The following is a 13190-nucleotide window of genomic DNA, read 5'->3' as shown; positions in this document are numbered from 1 at the left end:
GTTGTGTCCACCTTTGGATTTTCTTAAGGTCAAAACCTTCCTCTCCTCTAAATTTATATAGGCCCAGGGTGGGTGTTGGTGCTAGAAAACTGGCATTTTCCTCATTAATATTTATGTCGATTATTATACAATCTCTCTATTAGTCAGTGATTTTGTCTCCCATAAAGAGTTAATTAGCTCATGAAAGAGTCTTTAACCCACACAGGGTGCTTCCCATGACGGCAGGGTCCTAGAAAGCACAGAAAATGGGGTCTTCTTTCAATTGCTCTCATTGTGTGGCTGTGAATTCTCTCTCTTCTGTCTGCCTATGTCTGTGAAATAATCAAGAATCAGGGACTCCTACTGTTTCCTCAAAATCTCACTCCTATATTCTTTTCTTGCCTCAGAATGTTCCCATCTCTGTGAAGTATAAAATACTAGTCAGTCAGGCACCCCGAGGGAAGGAGAAAATCATAATTCAGTTTGTTCCAGCAAACATTTCTGGAGTGTCCAGTGTGCAACAGACACTGAACTGGGCCTGGGAGGTTTGTTTTAGATTTTAATAAGAGGGATAAGAAAGTAAATGGCCTTGATATTATAAAGACCATGGCGGGGGGAGAAATAGAACACTTCAAAAGACAAGAAAAAGATTTCATGGAGAAGGGGACCTTTCAAATATACTTTGAATGATGGTTTATTTCCATGGGATTGGGTGAGAGAGCATCTCTCACAGAAAACAGAAGTAGACAAAATGGAACAGAAGCATACCTGTTTAGGAAATGGCAAGTAATTTAGATTTGTTGGCACTTACAATGAAGGCACTGGAAAGTTACATTGGGTCCAGGTTGTGGGAAGATTTGCATGCCGGGACCACTCCACCTTTAGTTTTCAGGTAAAAATGAGTCAGAGATATGGATCTACCCCCGGAAGCTGTCTTTCCTCAAATATGAGGAAAACAAATAGTCAAGATCCTTTCTGGATAAAAAAAAAAAAAAGCAACAGAACAGAGATCAATTCTTCCTTTTAAATATTAGTGAAAACCCCAAGGCTAGAGCAATGAAAAAGAAATTAAGTTCCAAATTTATTTTGGTGTTCAGAAACTAAACAACTTTTAAATAACCTGTGGGTCAAAGAAGAAATCAAATGAGAAATTTAAAAGGTATTTTGCACTGAATTAAACTGAAAAAAAAAAAAAACCCAACACATAAAATTGATTTTGGCAATTAAGACTTTCCCTGAGGAAATGTGAAACAGAAAGCAGCTTTGGAAGCGGACAAAAAAATAAATAAAACAAAAATTTTTTTAAAAAAGCTTATAAAGGAAACTGGGTAATTCGTGATTCCCAAGAATTATATTCCTGTGTATTGGAGTCTATATGCTAATTAAGGAGGGCAGTAATTAATACTTTATGGTGTCTGTTCTCAGGCACCACCCCGCCTTTCTGGGCATCTACCCTTTCACCAGACTGAGGCTCTCCTACTCTTGTTTACAGAAGATACACACTCAAGAACTTTGATCTTTCTTCTTTTGAAATGTTTTTGCATCTCTTTGAAATGCACCTACCTTGACTGTCCATTGCTTGGGAGACTCTAAACAAAATTTAAATTTCCTTAATCTTCAGACACATTCAGAGCATACAGAAACTTTATGGCCTCCTCTATTCGTAAAACAAACAAGCCAATGGCCAGTTGTTCAAGAAACCCTGGAAATGGGCAACTAGCCAGCTTCCAGGCTATGCTAAATTTGATGCTACTTTGATCCCATTCCAAAGATAAATGGAGAAGGGCTCTTAGAGCAACAGCACATGTTTAGCTGGTCCTAAAACAGAATCACCAAGCTAAAGGAGATCTCAAAGTCCTCTGGTATGGGCCCTTTGGCATTCGATACACTCTGATAACTCCTCTCTAAGTAGTTGTCCAGTCTGCCATCTTCCAGAATGGCCGATCCCATCATTGGCCCACTTGACCTCAGTGGCCCACAGTTCCCCAAACCTTGGGCAAGAAACTAGGGTGCAGAGATAAATAACAGGTAGCTTCTGCCTTAGGGAGCCTACAACATAGGAGAGTGTCAGAAAGTTATCATATGGAATCAAAATCTATTTCCCTATTAACTCTGTCTTTTTCTTTCATTTGTTCATTCATTCCACAAATATTTATTGCACAACTAATCTATGACAGGCAAACACTGGTACTGGAGACCAGTGATGTGTTAGCAAATAAGTCAGAGAGTTTGTCATGTTCTTAATTTGCTTTCTAGTTCTATCCATGGAATCCCATAAAGGATTAATCTGTGGTGTCCCATTGCAGAGCTTCAGTTCTTTCTGGCCAGATGCGAGTTTCTCACTTCTGGTTTTCAACTATTCTTCATTTCGCATGGTTCTAAGTCCCTCCCCATCTGGACATATTCCTCTGAATACTCCCCATTTAGTTTAACACTCTAAAATGGGGACCCTAGAAGAAAATTCCTGATGAGTTTGAATTAACAGGCTGCCAGTGGATGGCCCAGACAAAACTTCTTGCCCAGGACTATTGTGTGAATTATGCTGCTGCTGCAAGCTGCTCGGTCATGGCTACAGCTGCAGACAGCACATACACAATCAGTGAGACCCATCACGACATTGCCCCACCACAACTCCACGTGCAACTCACCAGGGCAGGATTCACCACCACCACCTTGTCCCAGTGGCCTATCCCCAATGACCAAATATTCACTAGCTCCTGCCACAGCAAAGAAACACAGAAACCACCACCTCTCAAAAAGCTCAGCATAAATAAAGAGATGGGTCATGTGGGGGAAACCCATACTGTATTTGTTAAGCCTGTGGTTAAGAGGCCAGTCATAAAGAAGAACGATATTTGTGAAGGACAGATAAAGGTCAAATAAAGACAAATTTAACAGTCTACGAGGTGTTGGAATCTGATTCGGCATTTAATACACAGCATTTCATTTCATTCTCTATCTCTGTCTCTCTCTCCATATATACACATATACGAGCCTATATGTTCAAAATGGACACACCCCACTATAATACCAAGCCCTGCTGCTGTGACTATGTGCCATCAAGTATTGCACCATACACTTACATACAGTCATCTTATTTAATTCTCACAACCACCCTGCAAAGCAGTTACTGGTTCCCCACTACTGTGGAATAAGGAAAACGAAACTTGGAGCAGTTCATTGACTTGCCTGAACTCCATAAACCTAGAAAGAGCTGAAACACCAGCTCAAGTCTGGCTGGCCCTCAAGCCCAAGTTCTTTTTCACTCTACCAGGCAGCCCAGAAAAGACCAAACAGTGGAGGCCAGACTGAACACCAAGCCAGGGACCCTCCATGCCAGCCACACATTCAATTTACTAGCAGGTAGGTCCTGAGTTCCTGCTCTGCACCACACACTCATCTAAAGAGCAGAGAAGTGAGCCTATCAGACAAACAGTTTAGGAAAACTAAAAGTAGTGCCCAGTATGCAGCCTCGGGGTAGGAACTCTGCATCTCCATTTTGTATACTCTTTAGCACATAATATATACTCCAAAAAAAAAAAAAAAAAACTAAGTGGAAGAATGTAGGGCTGGGGTTGTGTGCAGGGTAGACTCAATTCAGAACAGACTGGAGGCAGGAGGAAGGTCTTACGATAACCCTGACAGGGTTGATGGAAACCAGAACTGGCCACCAGCAGTGGAAAGGAGGACAGGGGTGTCACAAAAAAGACTCTGCCTAAAGACCCTATGAGCCTTTATGATGTATTGGCTACGGAAATGAATGGAGGGAGAGAAACCAAAAGTGGCCCTGAGGTCACTCCTGGCTTCCTAAATCAGCAATGTGCTCCATGAAGGGACGCTGGGAAGTCAGGAGAAAGAGCTGGCTGGAAGAGAAGAAGCTGAGTTCATGTTTGGAGACAGTGAGTGTGAAATGCAGCTGAATGGGACTGTCCACTAGGGGTCAGGGGTAAAGGACTGGAACCAGGAGAGAGCTGCCTGGATTACCTGCGCTTTCTGAGAGGCTCTGCTCAGACGGGAAAATTTATTACACCTGGCAGGCAGGTAAAGCAGGTTGGTTTAGCCCAGGGGCTCATTCCAGAATAGGAAGAATGACTCTCAATGGGAGAGTCCCTTTTCCCCCCAACCCACCCCTATACCTCCACACCCCACCTTCCCACACTCACATCTCCAGAGGAGGTGATGTTTGGACTCTCCAGTACGGGTGGCAGGGGAGATATTTTGAAAACAAAAATTTATAGGACAGTGTAATATTCTGTACTATGAATGATCTGCTATTTACTCATGATATGAACTCGGCATTTATATTTTTCAAAGTTTAAACAATGTTAAATGAGAAAATGAAATATTTTATATTTATTTAAAGAGAGGGCATGGTTGGAGGAAAAGAGGTTGAGAAACACTGAATTAAATGAAAAAAGCAAAATAAGAAATGATTCTATTCATAACAAGCTGAACTCCCAAAGATTCTTAGAAGTGGCCCACAGATCGCATTCTTAGTCAGGAAGGCCAAGGGAGGGTGAGGCAGGGTGGGTCAGCACAGCCAGCCTTAGTTATCACACAGCGTGGAACAGACACACAAAAGGGGTCTAAACAAAAAATGCTCCTGTTCTGGATTTCCTTGGCTTTGCCAGAGGAGAGAATGCTGGAAACAGAAGTGTGTGTCCATTTCCAGAGCTCTATCAGGGATGTCAGCGTGCACCCCCAGAGAACGGCCACAGCCCTCTATTACTCCTTTTCTCTGTGCTAGTTTTTATGGAATGACATTGGAATTGAAAAGCAAGAGGTGTTATTATGGGACATCTGAAAAGAAGAAATAATACAAATCAGCATATCTATAGTATGGGGCTGAAAAATTGAAGCCTAATGGGTTTAGCACGGGGTTCAAAACTGTATCCAATCCTAAACCAAGGGAACAGAAGTTTCAGGGGGAAAGTTAAAAAGGAGCTGCCCAGATCAGCCAATATCAGTCCAATCTGTGAGTGCAAAATGGTGCAGGCGGTCAGAGAGAGAAACATAACGTGAAGGTGGAAATTTTGATGGTAAAAAGCAACATGTAAGGCCTTCTCTACCTGGTTCAGAACTTTCCCTTCCTGGCATGTCATCCGTATACATGCACATGGGTAGCTGCTCATTAATCTGCAGCTATTTATTAATCTGTGAAACCCAATCACTTTCCCACCCATGGCATCTGGAAGGAGCTAGTACTTGTTTTGAAGAGGGATTGTTTTCATGGGAGGGCGATTTATGTCTGACTCTGAAGGGGTAGTGGTGACTCCCACAGTTACTTACTGCTCAGCCTTTAAGAAAAGTTGAAATCCAACGTTGATACAGTTGGGTCACAACTTTTTAGAATCCTCATACCCCAGGAGCATTTCTGTAATAGTAATGAATGGTTTTTCAATCTAGTACTAGAGTTTCCTGGAGGCTAGTTCATAAAAATTTCTTGCTGAAGATTATAAAGATGGTTGTCTCATACTGATTTTTCCAATTAATCACTCATTTCACCTTTCTCACCCTCTGGAATTTGAATTTCTTTTCTGGGCTGGTCCTGGAAGTTGATACCTTTTGTCAAAGCTTAGATTTAGGAGAGGTCTTTTGAGTCCCTGTTCAGATGGTCTGTTATTTCCTCTTTGCTTAACCTCTGCCTGCACCCCTGGAAGATCATACCGTATGTCATGGATGCCAAGTGGAAAATATTACTGAGATGAAACAGATTCTCTAGGATATTTAAACTCTGCCTCTGCTACCTTTCTAAGTGTGGGAGGCTGACAGAGAGATGCTGCAATGCCTGATAATCATTTGACCACATTGATATTTCCAAAAGGAGCTCGTGCTGGTGCTTAAAACAGAAATTCCTAAACATTTCAAGCTTAGAGTATTCTATGAATCTAGCATGGAATAGTCATTCTAGTTATTTCCCTTCCCTCTCCATTTTAATCTTAAAAATATAAAAAGAAACCCAAGCCCATGCCAAGGGTATTTTTTACTGGAAGCCACAGGAGTGGGAAAGAAAACAACGCCAAGTAGAGATGATGGCGAGTTGTGTTGAGCCATCCCGCTCCTGACACCTGTGTCTGGGTCACTGAGAACTGTGAGCAGTGCCTTTCCTTCCTCTGAGGATGGAGCCCATCTCCCCACCTGGGCGAGGATTCTAGATGCAACCCCAAGGGGTAAAGCCCTAAAGAAGCTGTCTAGGAGAGCCCAGAGGATGCTTACATCTTCAGTTGTCCATTTTAGGTATCTTTGAAGTATTTTACGAAGAAAACACCTTTCCCTGGCTTAGTGCCACCAATTGCCCACTTCTATTCATTCTGATTGGAAAAATGGAGACTGCTGGCACTTCCCTTGGTCTCCCTTTCATCTCCCTGGTATGGCTGTCCCCTTGCTCCTCTCATCCATTTCACTGCTATAGATGGAGAGCAGAGGGCACTGTGAGGTCTTTAAGGCAGTTCTGTGTGAGTCTATCATCAATTTTTTTGCTGTTTTTAACCATCCTTCAAAACCAGTAGATATTTGGAAATAAAGAAAAAAAAAATAAAATTCTCCCTAATGGTTGCTGTTATAGTTAAATCAGTAAAGATCCTGAGAATAAAAAAAAAATCAGTGTCTAAGAAGAAGGCTTCTTGGGATTTGGTGTCAGAGGGACTCCTGAGCCTTCAGGCTACAACAGCAGGTGTGAATAAAACCACAACATCCAGGTGCCCCAAGCCAGGCTCGTTAGCCACTTACCAACCTCTACAGCATGCAGGCTTCCCTGTGTCTGAATGGCCTTTCCTGCCATGCCTGAGGTCTCACAGCTGGAGTTCACTAAGGTTGCAACATGGCAAGCAAGGTGGGGAAAAGCCATATCTCCTGGACCTGGCATCTGTGGGGATATGGCCACTCCTCAAAAGGCGTGACTCTTATGAGTTACTTGTTAGAAGGAAACCCATAATGGCTTACTGGACATCCATGTCCACTGACAGGCCAAGAATGCTTTTCTGGTTCAGTTGGGCCACTTGGAGTGAGCATGTGGGAGCTCCAGTAACACAAGGAGTGTGGTCAAACTTCAAGGCCACCAACATGGAAATCTATGTCCCTGATGCTGTTAATGGTTTTACTACCACCTCTTTAGTTCCACCTCCCTTCCAAGGAGGAAAAGATTGTCCCTGCTCGTTCCCAGGAAGCTCCAGTAAACCAATCTCTATTGAGCATCTTCTATATGCAGGAGCACTCTATGGGTGATCCTCAACAACTGTGGAAGAGAAATGTAACTATTCTAATTTTATAAATGAGGAGTAGGTTACAAGAGCATATAGTGACCTGGCCAACATCATTCAATTGGATGTGAACCCCAGTCTGTCTGGGGAGAATAGCACATTCTCTCTCCACCGTACTATGCTGCCATGAAGAAGGATCAATTTTGCATCAGTCTTTGAACCAGATACATAGGTGAACTGAGATCTGAGTGTTTGCATCTCAGGGCTTGATAAAGCTAAATTGGTTAGAACAGCACCTTGGACTGGATCAGATCATGTCCAAGAGGCAGTCAGGGATTTGGAGTACTCTGGCGGCAAATGTAATCCTCACCACCAGAGCTCCCAGGGCAGCAGAGGGTAGACATGCACATGCATCAGTGGCAGTTGTTTGTCTAGAGAAAACTGCTTGGGAGAAATGGGACAGGACCAGGACAGCTGCTTCCCCAGCCCAATTGGGACTCCCATGTCTAAGAGAGCTGACCACATTCCCTGCCTCTGGGAAAGGAGCCAATTTGAATAAGATAAAAACTTGGCAACTTGGCCAAGACAGTTCTCGACATGACCTCCCTTTGACTGGATTGGAACTCTAAGTGCATGGTTTTGCTCTTGGACAAAATACTGAGAGGCCAAAGTTGCCAAAGGCACAGTAGGGACATGTTAGTTCTGAGCTGTTCTGAAGGAATTCAAACTTGGCAACCAGTCACTTCCTTTCACCAATCTATACGGATAGGCAACATAAATATATATCCAAAGCCAGGAATGAGCCTTCATCCAGGGGCAAAGCTCCCAGGACCCCAGAGAGTTCCTGGTAGTGATATGTCAGGCCCAATGACGACCCAAGGACATCTGGGCCAGGACTCTATCATGCCACACATATGACCAAACACCAGAAGAATATCACTTGACACAGAAAGAAGGCTTTGAGCTATTTAATGCAGGGACACAAGTGTATTTTAGGAGACTCTGAAGCACTGGAGTAAACACAATTCCAGAAGACACATTGGGAGGAACAATAGCTTTAATGAAAGACAATTACACCATTGCAAGGGAATGCTATTTAAGCCACAAATAGAAAGCCACTATGTGGAAGCATCTTTGATTTGGTGAAATACTCCCAATGGGTTTGGTTTTTTGGAAGGCAAACTAAGCAAAGTCAGGGCAGTCCTAGCCCCAGGACAACCAGCCTTAACTTTCTGCAGTAGAACTTAGAACTTCAGAATCCAGTGCTGGGTCCACAAGCTGAGGGAGGACCACAGGGGGCATAGCTTGGACGAAAGGTGCAGGATGCAGGTGTGGATGCAGGATTGCAGGGGAGTCTGCAAGGACAAAAGAAGGTGGGAAGAGTTAGACATGGGAAAGAAGATCTCTCAATGATGTATGAAAAAGAGTAATCCCAAAAGGCAAACAACAGGTCTGCCACCAACAAGTCACACAACCCCACAGAATCTATATGAGCAGTCTCAATTTTGTGCTTACTGTAGATTTCCACCTCAAGCAGTTTCCTGAGCAACCTGGCAATCAATTACGTAACATTCTATGGGCAATGAGCAACCCAGAGAGGTTAATGAATCACTAAGCCAGACTACCCAGAGAGACGTCTTTCTTATGATGAGATCTCCTTCCAAATGCACTGCAGATATTGCTGAGGAATTGCCTGAAAATTGGGTATATGGCTTGTACAGGAACTGCCTAGATAACACTTACTTGCAGTCCTCACTCTCCAACAGGCCCCGATACGTGGCGATCTCACCCTCCAGCCGGGCCCGGACGTCCAGCAGCACCTGGTACTCCTGGTTCTGCCGCTCCAGGTCAGCCCGGATCTCAGACAGCTGCTCCTCCACGTTTTTGATCAGGCCCTGCATCTGGGCCAGCTCGGTGCCAAAGCGGGCCTCAGATTCACACAGGGAGTTCTGCAGACAGTCTTTCTGTAATGGGAAATGATGGGGTAAGAGACCCAAGTGTCCAAAAATTCAGTAGTGAAAATCACAGGCACAGGGCAAGGTCTAAGAAGTTCTAGACATCCCCAGAGATCTGGAGAAATCACAATCAATACGACCATGAGATTTCACCAAAAAATCTAAATGAATGAACTGTCACGGTCATCTCCATATTCCTAATACCTGACAAGAAAAGCGGGCACAGAGTAAAACCTTGTGGGTTGAATGTTGAAATTCCACACTTAGTTCTAAAGGAAGTAAAGTTGGCTTTCAACATGAACTATTTCTTTGGGTCAAGAGAACTTTATCACAAGGCATCTCCATCAGGAAAAGAGGGACCCAGATCCTAAGCTCTGACTTACTGTTAATGGGATATTTCCTTTAACAGTACTGATTAGGGAGACGTCCCAGAGTTGCTATTACCAGGTGATGGCCTGTGGCGCTGGCAATGTACTGGGGAGCAGGTGGGAGTGGGGTGCATACCAGCTTGTGCAGGGCTTGGCGCTCAACCTCCAGGGCATTCACCGTGCATCTCAGCTCCAGGATCTCCGACTGGCAGCACTGCAGCTCCTCGGAGCAGGACATGGCCTGCAGGCTGATGCCTTCAGACTGAAGCACAAGTACACATAAAGCTGTGACCACCTCCCTGGTTCAGATAGAAGCTGAGAGACCCCTGCCCTGAGGCACATCCTCACCTGAGCTTGGAACCACTGCTCCAAGTCCTGGCGGTTGGTCTCCACCATGGCCTCGTACTGGCACCGCATCTCCCCCAGCACCCTGCTCAGGTCCACGGCAGGCTCAGTGTCCAGCTCAATCCGGAGCTTGTCCCCCAGCTGACACTTCAGAATGCTGACTTCCTGCAGGGACAGAGGGACCGACACCCTAAGTGAGAAAAGGGCTCTGGACAAAGGACACAGGACTGAGAGCTCTTCCCTGACATCCCACTAATGAAAGACCTCACTGCAGGTACAATGGAAAGAGCCCATTTGGAGACCTTCCTAAATCACAATCCACGTCTTTAGAGAGAAGCAGTTCCCACACTGCCATGTTGCACAGACCCAGTCCAGAGCTTCAGACCACCCAGAACAACTCTTTCTTCTGACACCAACTAGGAACAGATTTTAATCTAAGAGCCACAGGGCAAGGGCAGTGGGCCTCCCTCATTGCCCAACAAACCTCCCCCACCCCATGCATCTTGAGCCCATAGGACCAGACCTGCTCATGGTTGCTCTTGAGGCAGAGCTGCTCCTCCTTCAGGGACTCCACCTGGGCCTCCAGGTCAGACTTGGCCAGGCTCAGGTCATCCAGGAGTTTGTGCATCCCACACATGTCGGCCTCCACCAGCTGGCGCAGGGCGTGCTCACTCTCATGCCTTCCATCAGGGGAGATACAAGGTCAACAAGAATGCCTCAAGAGCCCCTTCAGATGCCCCAGGTTACCAACTCTGCAACCCCTCTTCTCAATGAACTCATGGTCTAATGAAACACTCACAACCGTTATCGGGTTTACCATTGTACATGGGGCACCTGAGGTTCACAAAGGTTAATGACTTATCTAAGATAATATGTCTTAGATACTTAATTCAGAGCTCACAACACCATTACACGAGCAACAGTGCGGACCTCATCATGTATTTTCACCCTGATTCTCTGTTTTGGGCTATTTCATCTCTCCTTTATTTTGTGGAAATACAAATTTATGAGGCCTCCATAGGGAAACGTGGACACTGCCTGGCCTGTAAGCTGGTCTCCTGACTCACACATGAAATTCAATGGCTGTCCTCAGCTCAGTTCACTCTTCAAATCACCTTGCTTTGTTCCTAGCTAATGATACAGGATGCCTATCTTCCATTTAGGGAAGTAAATGGACGAAGACTAAACACTGTATACTTGCTTGGCTTAATGCTGTTTTCCTATTCTGCTCTCTGTAAGATTTAGTTGCAGAACAAATTTAAATGGAGGATTTAGGAGAGAACAAAGGTCAGTAATGCACTTCTTCTATTTAGGCACTTGAAGAAGGAATCACTCTGAGCCCTCTTCCACCCTCACTTACTTGATTCGAAAGTCATCTGCAGCCAGCTTGGCATTGTCAATTTGTAGAACCAGCCTGGCATTCTCAGCCTTGCTGCACAGGATCTGAAGAAAACCGAGAGTTCACATGCCAAAACATCATACTCTGGGGTCAAGCTCTATAGGTGGTGGCTACATTCCTTTGTCTAGAGATCCAAGAACCCAAAATTCCTAGAGTGTAAGCAGGTTTGTTCCCTGCTGTGCCCCTCTGACATCCCCAGACCCAGCACATCCCAGGCTATTGCAGACCTCACCTTCTGCTGGAACTCCTCGATGGTCCGGAAGTAGCTCTGGTAGTCCGGGCACACATTGGACTCCCCCTCGCATTTGCTCCACTCCCGGATCTTGGTCTCCAGCTCGGCATTGTCCCGCTCCAGCTGCCGCACCTTCTCCAGGTAGTTGGCCAGGCGGTCGTTCAGGAACTGCATGGTCTCCTTCTCATGGCCATTCAGGGTGCCTTCGCCATAGGTCCCACAGCTTCCGATGCTGCCCGGGATGTGCCGGGTCCCTGGCAAGGGGCAAGCGGTGTTGCAGCTGGGGGGCAGACAGAGGCTGGGTCGGCCCAGAGGGGTTGACCCCACGCGGACTCGGTTGGCATGTGCCATGTTGGCCGAGAAGCACAGGGAGGCAGCCTTGGCCTCTGCGCCTGGACGGCCTCCAACATCGATGGAAGAGATGGAGATGTTGGTTGCTCCAGGAAACTTGGTGCTGCCCAGGGGGTAGGATGAGCTGACACAGGTAGAAGTCATGGTGTAGGGGCTGAGTCTGCACAGGAGTTTCAGATCAACAACTGAGAAGGCCAAGCTACTGCGTCTGAAAACCTCCTTCCCTCCCAGCCCTTTTATATCTCATCCCAGATGGGTGTTGGCTCAATGCTTTGACCTCACTGCTTTGACTTTGTAACTATTTTTGTACCATCATCCTGTTACTCAGTTATTGTGTTTACTATTCAAATTTCCTCACCTCATTAAAGGAATTTTGATGAATCTGGGGTGCCTCTTGACTCTTTGATATCAGACATGCAGGAGTTGGGAGGTCTGAGATTCATGCTCCTGCTCAAGGAACAATAGTAGTTAATTCAGCCACCAGATGTCCTCTCCCTGGACAGGGTCTGCTCTCTCCGTGCATGTGGCCACACTGAAGGAGCAAATATTTTAGGCAATGCTGTGTGTAGCAAGAGAGACAGTGAACCTATAAGACCCAGCGGCTGTCTTACCTGTGCCAGGAGTCAACCAGCCTTCCCTTTGAAAAGAAAATAATTAAAGTCTATCCATATTTGATTATTGAGAAGCCCCATCTCTTCTTTCTTCCATTTTTCACATTGTATACTCTCCCTAAGGAGCATCAATTCATCCAGAAACACTGGTGCTAATTGAGTTTCAGTTGACAAGACAGAATCACTATTCACTCATTTATTCATTCATTCATTCAGCATGTTTCCTGACTACCCATCATAATTTCGACAGTGTGCTGGTTGCTGGGCATGCAATGGTCTCCTGTTCTTCAGGAGAAAAGAGTATCACAGAGAGCCATGGGTATTTTACACAAACCTAAGTGAAGTCAATAAGAGTTGATAAAAGACAAGGAACCCATGTTCCTAACTAAGAAATTATCTAGAGAAAAAGCTACTAACAAACTAAAAAAAACTTTTTTGAGCCAAAAAAGGTAAATCAGACACAGTGTTCAAGGGATATTTAAACAAAAGTTCACGAACAAACGTTTATTGCATAATGAGTAGGTATGCTAGATACTCTACTAGGTTCTTTTTATTGAAAATTTTCACCTATGATTTGTTCTTAACTTCAATGGGTAGACAAAGAAACTAGAGTAAAGTTTTTCTAATTCATGGGGTTAATAAACTGGTAAAGACTTGATTCAGTCTCATGTCTGCAATAACCATTCTCTTCCCCTGACCCCCAACGAGAACAACGTCTTGTGCTAGGCCTGAAGAGAGTGCAGAAGGCTTA

The 13190-nt window shown here is 44.9% G+C and overlaps 1 protein-coding gene across 1 annotated transcript; it reads right to left on the bottom strand.

The window, feature by feature from the left end:
* Window positions 1-8334: 8334 nt before the first annotated feature.
* Window positions 8335-12022, bottom strand: LOC143685869 (keratin, type I cuticular Ha7-like). Its single transcript, XM_077163014.1, has 7 exons — window positions 11478-12022; window positions 11207-11289; window positions 10370-10526; window positions 9850-10011; window positions 9638-9763; window positions 8922-9142; window positions 8335-8533 (listed from the first exon to the last, which is right to left on the bottom strand). The coding sequence occupies exons 1-7, from the start codon at window positions 11970-11972 to the stop codon at window positions 8431-8433; spliced, it is 1347 nt and encodes a 448-aa protein (XP_077019129.1). The 5' UTR covers window positions 11973-12022; the 3' UTR covers window positions 8335-8430.
* Window positions 12023-13190: the final 1168 nt, after the last annotated feature.

The sequence above is a fragment of the Tamandua tetradactyla genome, chromosome 6, assembly GCF_023851605.1.
Source record: "Tamandua tetradactyla isolate mTamTet1 chromosome 6, mTamTet1.pri, whole genome shotgun sequence".
NCBI lineage: Eukaryota > Metazoa > Chordata > Mammalia > Pilosa > Myrmecophagidae > Tamandua > Tamandua tetradactyla.
This window is presented reverse-complemented; position numbering and strand designations above follow the sequence as displayed.